The sequence below is a fragment of the Branchiostoma belcheri genome, unplaced genomic scaffold (genome assembly GCF_001625305.1).
Source record: "Branchiostoma belcheri isolate BF01 breed outbred unplaced genomic scaffold, Haploidv18h27 scaffold302, whole genome shotgun sequence".
Lineage (NCBI taxonomy): Eukaryota > Metazoa > Chordata > Leptocardii > Amphioxiformes > Branchiostomatidae > Branchiostoma > Branchiostoma belcheri.
This window is the reverse complement of record NW_017803913.1, coordinates 91,174-103,252: the sequence shown is the minus strand read 5'-3', so window position 1 is coordinate 103,252 and position 12,079 is coordinate 91,174. Positions and strand designations below refer to the sequence as shown.

Here is a 12,079-nt window from a genome sequence, read left to right as displayed (position 1 = left end):
TAATGAAGTGGGCGGGCGAAAAAGAAAAAAAAACAGGCCTAGGCATCCTATTATGGCCAAAAATGGTATGATAGGAGCCATGAAGTCAACACACCAGGCTGGTTCAAAATTGTAACAACCAATTTTTGACTTTTAATGATACCACTGCATTTAAAAATGGAATAACTGTAACAACTAGGAAGAAAAGGACTGTTTTCAACACTGTTTTTAATTGTTCAGGGCAAAATATGAGCATTTTGCAGTTGATTTTTGAATTTTTTTTTTGTCAAATCAGAAAAAAATGAAGCAAGCAAATCCGTTAGGCCACACCAATTTAATTTCTTGGTTAACGGATTTTCCCACTTCATTTTTTTCTGATTTGCAAATAAAAATAAAAATTCAGAATCAAGTGCAAAATGCTAATATTTTGCCCTGAACAGTTGAAAACAGTCCTTTTCTTCCTAGTTGTTACAGTCATTCCATCTTTCAATGCAATGGTATTATCAAAAGTTCAAAATTCATTGTTTAAATTTTGAACCAGCCTGGTGTGTTGACTTCATGGCTCCTATCGTACCATTTTGGGCCAAAATAGGATGCCTAGGCCTGTTTTTATTTTTATTTTTATTTCACCCGCCCGCTCCATTATTTTTCTAGAAAAATTCGTTAACCAAGAAATTAAATTGGTGTGGCCTTATCCAAGAAATTAAATTGGTGTGGCCTTATCCAAGAAATTAAATTGGTGTGGCCTAATTATCAGACAGGGTTTCAGACCCCACCCATTGCAGTCCAGCATAGAAGAACATCAGTCTTCCTTTAACTCGTCTTCTTTTCCGAGTCACATCCGGGAAGGCGTCTTTCACAGCGTGACCGAGCTCCTGGTCGCTCGTGTATCCAAAATGCTGACGGAGCAAACTTTTCAACTCACTACAACTGATCAGGTGGTCGACAGTTGAGAATTTGATGCGTTGCCTCAACCTGGAAAATCAGGAAGTATTTTGTTAAAGAATGACGGATACAAAATGTAGCAAAATCCTTATTAGGTGAATCGATACATCTACATCCTGTATGCAACACATCTAGGTAAATTTAATTGTCTTTAATGTGCTGTATAAATTACATAGTTGCTCTTGTTGCAATTGGCTTTCTTCATTTAGAAACTTTTGTAATTTTTGTACTCTGACAAGTGATTATGATTGACAATCATGTATGTTTTATTTTCAGAAATCTTCACACATTACACAGTCAGTCTAGCTTTTAATAGGCATAAGAAACTTTTCATTGTTTTTTTACTGACAATTGCAAGTTGGTTGCTTTTTTGCTAGAATTTATCTTCTCATCAGATTTTGGACAAGAATTTCCAAGGCAAGAATCTAAACCACAAAACCACCTTGCCATCTTGAATCTACAGAACATCTATGGACAAAAGTCAATCAGGCTCGAAATACATGGGTACATGTGCACCAAATTTGGAGCTGTGCACCCAATTTTTTTCTGTGGGTGCACCAGTGCACCCAAATATTTTCTTAGGTTTAACACATGTAAAGATGTTAAAAGTGTAGTAATAAGTTACTAGATATTCTTAACATCGGAGTGTCAGAAAAAATAATACAATCATTGTTATAGTACTTTTCTTGAGATGAAACATAATTAGTATAGCTTTTGCTGACATATTCTACTTAGTTTTGTATTTTATCTTACATGGTGCACCTAAAATATTTTTTGTGCGCCCAATTTTTTAGGTTGGGTGCACCAGTGCACCTATTCCCAAAAATGAATTTCGTGCCCTGACAATGAAATCACATCATTCTGACTGACAAATATGTAATGTTTGACTCACCATTTCACTCTTTCCGGCCGAAAGTCACTCTCAAGAGCAACTCTTTGAGGTGGTTGACTTTCTTCCTGTGCATCAAAAGTTTCCTTTTCACCAAAATTTGCTTCAGCGTTAGAGGCACTTGGGTTGTCTGGTGTTTCTAGGACTGGAAATGTCGAAAGGGAGAAAGCGACAGACAGCTAGAAATTTTTGCGCAGAACAGGATCATTCCATGATAGATTATGCAAATTTTTCTGCAAAGAATTACATCTAGCTCAAGAGTTGAGATGTGAAAAAGAAGAGGCAAAAAAAAAAACCAACACCCAAAGATAGGCACAAGTCAGATGTTTTAACCTCTAGAACACCGAAGTAGCCATTTGGTTTCCGATCTTTATTTAAGGGTTAATGACCCGCCCAGACGTGAATATGGTGTGATAAAGCCTTTTCCGCTGCTATAATCACCGAATAAAGCCATTGAGTGAGCGCAGCAAACGAGGTGGCTTTATGAGGTGGTTATAGCAACTGACAAGGCTTTTTCACACCATATTCACCGAGAAAGGGCGGGACATTAACGCTATTATCATATAGCCTATCCAAACTTACACAGTAGAGAGTAACACATTCCTGTATAACACATACAAACTTAAATAGAACATAGTTCCCCCTGGAGTCACCTGAGGTCACTGGGGGAGGGTCGTATTCTATCTGCTGGTCAAAGGCAGGGAACAGGTATTCTTATGGGAGTCAGCCGAGGTCATTGGAACACAAGTTATTTTTGGTATTTTTAGAACAGAGTGGTGTTCTATTTGGGTCACCTGAGGTCATGCAGGTGATTATTGGGTTGTTTAATGTATGGATTGGGATAAATAAAGACCCAGTTTTGACTCTATTTGTGACATTAAGGCATCATAAGGAATGTGGAATGGAGCCTTCTGATTGGTCAACGTCACCCGGCTATATGATAATGGTTTAAACGGGCTTAGGCAGCAGGGAGAAAGGTTAATATCGCACTGTAGTTGTGGTGGGAATAAAAACTTAAGTGAGGTACATTGTCAAGATTCACAATGATAGAGTCATCATAATTGTAGTTCTTTTGCTTTCATTACATGTATTTATGGAATTTACAAATGTACAAAATGCCTCTCTGATAACCATAGTAACCGTTATGCAAATTGCCCCCAGTCCCATTTATAAACCATATGCATGAGGCAAAAATTACATGATAAATGAATGAATTAATGTACCAACTTAATAACTGACTTAAGCATATATTCTTATATTAATCAACATTGTGTGCATGTATGTGTGCAGACTTTGGGTGTGTGTGTATGTGTAAATGTACATCATGTGTGTGTGTACATAATCAATGTGGTACATATATCATTATTAGTGTGTGTGTGTGTGTGTGCGCGTGCGTGCGTGCATCTGTGTCTGTGTGTTTCTGTTTGTGGGATCACTGATCAAATATTTATGTGTTTTCTGATCATGGTCGTCATCAAGGCTTCAACAGAATTTTTAAGCTAAAACAGGCTAAAAGTAAAACATTGAAGACCGTACCTGCTGGAGGAGACTGTTGTAGTACTGGCTCCCCCTCCTCCTGATCAGAATCATCTTCAGAATCGGTCTCCCCTCGTACAACCTTCAACCCTTCCACATCACTAGTACAGTAACTGCACCTGTCTTGAAAACCTGAAGATTTCCCCACAGACCCTCCAGCCATCCAGGAGGGAAGACTGCAGTACTTCGGATGATCCAGTTTTAGCTTCTTTCTTGGACTGATGTCTGGTTCTGTCGAAGGCCCAGGATTGGGGCAAGCTGCAGTCTTGTTCTTCTCAGTGTCACTACTGAGTGATTCAAATCTTATGCCACATCCGTCTTCAGTCATCTGTGGCAAGAGTAACTGACTCGGAGAACCCCCTGTCTCCTGAGTAATTGGCAGTTCATCATTGGCAGTTGCAAGGTCATACCCATGATCCACTGGTTCTGATTTGACCTTGAGAGGCAACAAGGACTGTTTGGAACTACTTTGGGGACGATGTGTCATTGTGTTGCTACCGGATGCACTGTTTGATCTAAAACTGGGCCCAGTACTTAAACTTGTGGTACCCTGCCAGTCTGGATATGCTAGGGCCTCAGCTTCAAGTGCATCATGGGAAGATGCTACAGCATTCTGGGAGTTTCTAGCTGTCTGTCTTTGCTCCAAAGCGCTGAGTTTGCTGCTGACACGGTCCAGGTTCTGCTTTAGCGGAGTGAACAGCATCGTCAGCACAGACTCGATCCGAGCAACCTGCCTCTGAATCTGTGACACATCTCTCCTGAGAGACTGTATCTCAGTCATTGGTCTCTCACAGGTGTTCTGTGTTGTGACAGTATTGGTTGATCTCTCACTGGTGTTTTGTGTTGTGACACAGTTATTGGTGGATGTGTTTGCCCTTGGGTGACCTTCTTCTGCTCTGGCACTATTTTTCTCCGCATGTACTGTTGCCTGTTGGCTCTGGTGTCCCTCTGACAGGTGAGTTAGCTGTGAAACGTTATGATCAGAACCAGGTTCACCTGACATAACTCCATCTCTGGGACTTGTTGCACGGATTCCCTCAACAAGACCAGTTGTCAAACTTGTCTTGTTTCTTGTGTAACTTTCAGGTTTTGGACATTCGCTGTTGTTGGACTGTTGCGTCTGCTGCAAAAGAAGATTGTCTTGCCTTTCTTGTGATGTTTCCCTGTCATGTTCTTGTTCAGCATCTTTGTTTTGAGTAGAGACCAGACCAGTTCCTTTGTCCTTAGGATGTAACAGCAGTGCACTTCTATTTGATGGTGGAAGTAGGGATTCAAAATCTTGAGTAAGCCCGGTTTCTTTCTCCTCTCTTCTTTCCGTTTTGATTTGATGATGTTCCATGGGTATTGGGCATCCTGTGGTCTGTTGTGATTGAGACATCTGAGTTTCTTCTGTCATTTGAGACATCTACAAAGAACAATGGAGATGAAAGGAGTAAATGATGGCATATCCTGAGACTCAATTAAATATGTTCAAAAAAAGTTATCACAGATACAGATACAGGTCAAAACAATAGCATGCCCGTAGCCAGGATTTTGAATGGGGGGGTTCCTCCCACTGCTTGATGGACCAGCGAGCGCCGAAGGCGCAGGGTTACTAGCGCATGCTCCCTCGGGAATTCTAAAATGGCATTTGATGCGTTTTTTTAGAGGATGTCAAAGATATCAGAGATAACTTTTTTCAATGACAAAGACTTAGTGAGCAGCTTTCCTACGATTCCAGCCTCGCTGGTGACACGAATCAGTCCATCTTTTAAAGAAAAATCTTGGACCTTTAGATAAAAAGTGGACCAAAAAGTGCCCAAAAGAGCCTTGTGGGGGGTTCGTCTGAACCCCCGAACCCCCCCCTGGCTACGGGCATGAATAGAAAAACAGCACATGATATCAACTATAAAAAGTTGCAAAAAGAATAGAAATTATCCCTCTTGATCTAAGCTTGCAATGCTTGTGTTGGTAACTGGTAACACCCTCAGTTACCAGTAGTCAGTATCACAAAGTACAGCAAGGTATTTTCGAGTATTCTTCTTATCATGAAACTTCAAAGGTATTCCGACAGTATGAAACAATAATCCCAAAGGATCACCAGTCAAAAGAAACTACACGTCCCAATCATCAACTTCAACAACAGTCATTATTTATCATATCATCATTGCATGAATGAAGACCTAATCATCATTATGGGTTCACCACACCACGAAGTGGTGTGTGGTGAACCCATATTGCTTTTTCTGGTGTTTCTTCTTCTCCGTCTTCTCCTGCCATTTTTTAAATGGATTCAGCTTCTTCATTTTAGGGCCTAAGGTCCTGAAATTTGGTATGGAGGTACAGTGGGCAAATACCCCTATTATTAGGCGTTTTTTAAATTTTTGTGATACGGGCTTTTAGAATGGTTTTATTTGAGTTTTTTGGCTGTGTTATAGCAAATGTATTACTGTGTTAGTGTGCCGTGTTTACCACGTTTGGGCATGAGTCATCACAATGGAATGCAGGGCATCAACCAATAGGCATGCAGCTTTCCTCTATTCTTCTTGCTGATTGGCTGTTGGGATTTAACTTGATTAACACCTGCACAGAGCATTTCCATACTGTCTTTATTCAAGTGTTTTGGTAGGTATTTCAAGCTTTCCTGCTCCAGCATTGGAATGCGGGGCATGAACGTTTTTTTTTTATTTTGAAAATCAACAGTTTGCATTATGCAATTAAAAATCCTTACCAATAAAGTAGGGAATAGCTATCCAACTGTTGTTTTAGTTGTATGTTACTTCATATTATAGTTATATCAATGTAAATCATTGTTTTCCCTTGTGTTTCTCATTCTTTCCCTGCCATGTCGTTAAATGTGGTGAACCCATCGCTGTATTTGCTCCAAAGCAAATATTGGCCTTTCTAGTTAACTAAATGCATTAACTTACAGGAATCAAAATACCCACTCTTGCACTCTCGCCATGCAAGTCATGGTTTCTGTGTGAGACTTATTCGAGATTCCAGGTTGCCCGGTTCAAAAGTACGTTATGGCTTCTGAAATAAACTGTGTTCTGCATCTACCAGCATGTGAAAGCTACCATCATACAGGTGACCTGGCTTATGGCTTGCCTTCTAAGGCCGTGTTTAAGTGAAGTCACCAAAACCGCGATTCGGGTAACTCACATTCCTCACATCTGGTCCACGTGCCACACAATCCTTTCAAACAGTGTCCGATCACAATTTGCTTAAGCTACATTTATTGTTGTTTGATGAAAACACGCAAGGTAGCGTGTTATTAATGTCAGAGGTCAACGACCTGCTTGCTGGTGCCCCCCTTCTAGCGTATCTCAGCCGAATGCCGACGTGGTCCTGCCAGAGGCGGTGAAGCTCGCCCTAGAACGGACACATTATTTGACCATTACTGCTCTTTAAGTTGCTGCCACGTAAAAGTTGGTATTGCATATAAATAAAGAAATATCACCCCGTAATCCATGACCAGGCGAAGTTACATTGAAATCACATTGCGTTCAGACGCAAATCGCGATGCGGGAAAACCGATTCGAAACCACCTCTAGAAGTGGTTTGAGATCGAGGCGCTTTCAAAGTGATTTGGAGCGTTCAGATGGAGCCACTTGAAACCGGCTTCGGGGTAAACCACATGTAAAGTGCCTTGGGTGACTTCAAGCTGCCAAAGGGAAAACCCGAGAAAAAGTTATTTTGAACCCTGCCTTACCTGTGAATTAGGCAGTTCCCCTGTAGCGGAGACTACAGAATTATACTGTGACTCGGCAGACCTCCTCCATTTGTTGACTATCTTCTTGGCGAGGGCGATGACTTCCGCGTTGTTACTGTTGCGGCGTACGTTGTTCACCGCCCGGCCAATCTGTGTCTTCTTCAGCAACCTAAGGATTATGTTAGTTCAGTTAGATATAGGGCTGCGCACCAGTCCAGGTGGACTGGTACGGACCAAAAAATAGTATCGGTCCGGTCCTAAAAACCAAAACGTCGGTGTACCAGTTTTTTTGGACCGGAACAAAAATTCATACTTGATCACTACACACAAGGAGGCCTGCCAGGAAAATGAACATCCAGCGTTAAAATAAAGATATTTACCTTTAAGTTTCCATCTCTCTCATTTCGCAACAATATTTTTCCAGATTTTTGTTACCGACAGACATCTAGGAAGTGAGATAGGAAACCTATAGCTAGTTATACCATCCATGGTTTCATCATATTTGATGTTCTTTGAAAGATACAGGACAAATTGTCAACACTATTTTTATTCAAGTAATTCTGTCATTATTGAATAATTTCAGTTGTAGAACATTGTGACGCGCGTGAATTTTCAGGTACAGATACAGGTCCAGACCTGGACATACACCTCTACCGGTACCTGTACCTGATGTTACGAAAAGGTACGCAGCCCTTGTTAGATACAACAGACTAAGATGGTACGGCCACCTCTAGAGAATGGACAGGGACAATTGGCCAAAGAGGATCCTCACACTGGATGTGGAGGGTCCAAACCCCCGTGGTCGCCCTAGGAGGAAATGGTTTGACAACATAAGGGATCAGAGGACCTCCACCACCTGAACTCAGACAAGATCAACCCACAGGACAGAGACAAGTGGCAAGCTGCCATCAAGCTGCAGATGTACAGTACGTCTAAGGCCACAGCAAGTAATTTTTATGGATGACATCAGCGCGCGCATTAATTTTCGCCTGATTTTGGAAAAAAAAACAAGAAATTTTGTTGCCTTCTGACAGTGGTCAACATGTCGAAAATGGGCAAATTAGATGTCTGTTGCCATGCCGGAAGGTGGATGGCAGATAACTATGAAGAATGGAGACAAGAAAAGGCTCTGATTTAATGTTTTGTTTCTAACTTTGATGCAGTGATATATGATGCTGGCTGTGTATGTGATGTTCCCACTGAATAAAACCATTTGTACAATGGTTGAGTAAAAAATTTTAAAATGTAGGGACCTTGCTTTTTTCAGCCTGACTTGTTTATTTTCGCCCGCTCGCATTAGATTTGGAGTCTGCTGAGGATGTCATCCATAAAATTTACTTGTTGTGGCCTAACCCTCGGAAAACGGGGAGCAACAGACGATAAACCGGACAGTGAGTGAGTGACCTCAAGGAGATGTCCTGATCTCGCAGGTCACACAGGATGGGGACGGTGTCGTCTGTCCGGCCCTCGGACACCAGCGTGTTCAGCTGACCGCTGATGGACACCAGTCGCTCTTCCTCCGAGTCCGCCATGTCTTCTTCTCTGAGAATAACATTCATTGTTTAGGCCACACCGATTTAATTTCTTGTTTCTCGGATTCGCCCTGTCCATCTTTTTCTGATTTGCAAAAAAAAATTTTTAGGTTCTATAAAATCAACTGCAAAATGCTCAATGAAGGACATATTTTGGCCCCAATGGTTGAAGAAAGTCCTTTTCTTCCTAGTTGCTAAAGTTTTTCAATGTAACAATGCAAATTTGTTTCATTAAAAGTTAACAATCTATTGTTTTAATTATAAACCAGCCTGGTATATATGGTGACTTCATGACTCATACTGTCATAGCATATCCTAACATTTCCTTGCTTGCACATGTACTTGTTATTCACGGTGGTAAAATCTGGGTTGCAAAGTTCCCACATGCCATAGAACCCGAACTGTGTTCGATCTGGGCAATTCGAATCGAACCCGCGTTCTATTTCGGGGTCACCTGCGGTCATTTACAGTAAAGCGGCAAACCAAGCCCTTCTGTCTCTGTGCCGTGCAACAGATTAAAAAAACACACTTTTCTATAGATACAAACAGTTTCCTGGACAGTATATGTCCGCTATCATTTTTTTGTGGACATGTAACATGTAGCGAAGCTACTGTCGTATCCTTGGGTGACCTTGAATACTGTAATGATTCTTTACGCCAGTACGAATAACACAATGCAGACTTTTGGTCGACTTGACATGTCTGCAAAACTCGTTTTAACCTGCAAGCACGGAAAGTCAAGCATACCCCATTCACGGCTCAAAATGACCGTAACGGTTGTCCCGAAAATCGTGTTTTAGGGATTTTTGAAAAATGGCCTCAATCTTGAATTATAGGTAATTTATTGCGAAAAATGTAAAAAAAGATCATTTTTTCACCAATATGTCGACAAAAACTAGACTTAAAATCAGAAATTAAAAAATCCCTAAAACACGATTTTTGATCTTATTCCTAGTCGTCAAAAAATATAAAAATCGGGAATCTGGGGTAATATACGTAGCCAGGTTAAAATGATGTTTGCCTAAAAACATGACATGACTTGTGGTCGGAAACCCGAAAAAAATCGTCTTTTGGAGTGAAATTTTGAAAAATCAATGATTTAACATAAACAGCTAATATTAAAAGGATGTTAAGGCAATAATTTCATTTTGATTTGACGAAATTTACCATTAAATCCTTTTTGTTTATTTTCAAGTGTTTTACTGGTAGGCCAAAATCGGCCCGATACCTTTTAGAACGCGCCTAGCAATGGGAAAGAATACCGTAGTGACAGACCGCCGTGATTGGTCTTGTCATTTTCATATTTTATTTAGCACATAAAAACATTAGACAATTTGTAGCAAATACATGTAATATAGATGAACGATTGTGCCAGGAGAAACAAAAAAAAATTGAAAATTGCAGAATCAAGAAGGCGACAAAATATACCTTGCTGTACTACATGTATATTGTACTGTAACCCGCACTGTACTACGTACTATGACCATGATCTTCACCCAGGCCCACCCCCAACCAACCCGGATTGGATCCCTCCTACCAGGGGTGGCAAATCATTTGATTTCGTACGGGTCAAGAAAAGAGACTCCTCGACGCCTCTGTAAAGAAACCGGGTCCTGTGTTCGACCGTCTGTATCAAAGAGCCTTGATGAAAACTAGTTACGTAACGGTTACTCAAATTACAACCCTACAAAATCCTTCGAAACTGGTGAAATCACATACACGCCATTCAACCAATGATTAACAATGTGGCTAAGTGATCTACATTGACTCTTTTATGTTTCTTGACTAGCGTTGTACCTACCTTAGATTAGATTGAGAGCTCAAGTGTCCAGACACACCCTCAGCTTGGAATGCTGCATCTGAAACTAAAAACTTTCACTTTCACTGTTGACTGAAACTGGGTTAAAGGTCAAAGCTCAACGATTTGCGGCAAAATGCCCTGGTAACTGTCGTAAAACATTAAAATGTGTCGTTTTTCGTGTTTACAATCCAAATGCCTCGAAGATAGTGTAAACAATACGCAAAGTATACATTTTCAGTATCACTAGTGTCTATTCTAAAGCATCTACTCATAGAATATCGCCGTATTCAGCCGTATTAGTGGTTGGTTTGGATCCTGCATTTTATTTATGAACCGCAAGGTGTCGCTGTGACACCGCTAACGTGTACTACGCAGGCGTACATTGTTTTGAAACCCAAGATGGCGGAAGGCGGAAGAAAAATTGTGTTTCTGTGCAGTTTGATGCTGTTTTTCCACCAAACGAGCTGTTTTCTTCACATCGATGAGCTGAACGAGATGAAATATGGGATCGAGATTCAAAATACGCCAGTAGAAAGGACTGAGGTGCGTTCTAAGTCAGAAATGTGTTAAAATAATCAGCAAATTATTATTATTCGCTTGCCATATGTGTGACATAAATTCTAATCTAAAGTGCCCTTGGATTCAGAAGCAGGCAACCAATGCTTGTTCAAAGTTTTAGACGGTCACTATAGGCTTCATTTGTGATTTTTAGTTAAAATAATTATTATAGCTGTAGGAAATCAATAAAAAATAATTTAGAGTCTTCATTCTTGTATTTTTAAATTAGGAATGGACCACAAAAATTGTGACTAGTCAAATTATAATTTATATGACGTTATATATAACATCATGATTGTTTTGGCATCATGTTAATTAGAAGAATCGAATATTTTTGAACTAATGCATATACCAGATGCAATACTGTAAATTACAGTGTAATTCACTTGAAGTTTGTGGTAGCAAAAGTTTGTGGTCTGAGAAATTACAGATGGAGGTGTTCACAGTTCTATACAGCTGCTGCCGCGCCGCATGCCTGCGAAGCTGGTGTGTTACACCTCAATCCTTGCTATAAGTATATAACTGCCTTTTGGCGTAACACACCAGCTTTGCAGGCACGCAGCCAGTGGCAGCTGACTACATTACACCCATCGACTAACGTTACACCTAACCCTTGAACTTCTAACTCTAGACATTGTTTAAAGCTATCTAATGACAATGCCCCTACATATACTGTACTTGGTGACAGTGAGTTCCACTCTGCGATAGTTCTAGGAAAGAATGAATTTTTGAACACCTCAATCCTTAGTTGATTATTATTAAACTCTGGTACTTGAAGGCATGACTCTGTAGTGTAGGGTTGTGGCACCAGTATTTATGATGTACTGGTTACCTATGGCTTCTGGATTTAGAATAGTACATAGCTAGCCTTCCTGAATTTACATGCACTAGTAGCATCATTGGAATCCCCGTACAGAACCCCACTGATAAACGTTTGTATCTGCAGGCGTTACTGCCGGATGTTTTGTACGTGGCATCTAAGTACGGGCAGGAGTACCAGTGTGTGCTGCCCAAGGTGTCAGGTCAGGGGGAGGGGGAGGAGGCACAGGAGGAGGAGAACCAACAGAACCTCAACATCTCCTACCTCCTCGCACCCATGGCAAAGGCACCATGTCTCACCAAGGTAAGACCAACATCTCCTACCT

The 12,079-nt window shown here is 40.8% G+C and overlaps 2 protein-coding genes across 6 annotated transcripts in view; one reads left to right on the top strand and one right to left on the bottom strand.

The window, feature by feature from the left end:
• Positions 1 to 704: 704 nt before the first annotated feature.
• LOC109474344 lies at positions 705 to 10,467 on the bottom strand. Of its 2 annotated transcripts, none has more exons than XM_019774637.1 (6): positions 10,377 to 10,467; positions 8,448 to 8,585; positions 7,044 to 7,212; positions 3,350 to 4,754; positions 1,817 to 1,958; positions 705 to 954 (listed from the first exon to the last, which is right to left on the bottom strand). In XM_019774637.1, exons 2-6 carry the CDS (start codon positions 8,573 to 8,575, stop codon positions 726 to 728), a joined length of 2,073 nt encoding a protein of 690 aa, XP_019630196.1. In that variant the 5' UTR covers positions 8,576 to 8,585; positions 10,377 to 10,467; the 3' UTR covers positions 705 to 725. The 2 variants fall into 2 exon arrangements, with proteins under 2 accessions (XP_019630196.1, XP_019630197.1); XM_019774638.1 differs by having other exon boundaries at positions 8,448 to 8,580; positions 10,377 to 10,454.
• The window catches only part of LOC109474343 (protein OS-9-like), a 31,492-nt gene continuing 23,644 nt past the window's right edge, over positions 4,232 to 12,079 (top strand). For 2 of the 4 annotated variants that reach the window (XM_019774633.1, XM_019774631.1), the window contains exons 1-2: positions 10,747 to 10,919; positions 11,881 to 11,982. In XM_019774633.1, the coding sequence (XP_019630192.1) occupies positions 10,776 to 10,919; positions 11,881 to 11,982 (246 nt within the window). In that variant the 5' untranslated portion in view covers positions 10,747 to 10,775. Of the gene's footprint in view, positions 4,305 to 10,746; positions 10,920 to 11,880; positions 12,058 to 12,079 lie in introns of those variants that run through there. The other 2 variants (XM_019774634.1, XM_019774632.1) reach the window with 2 other exon arrangements.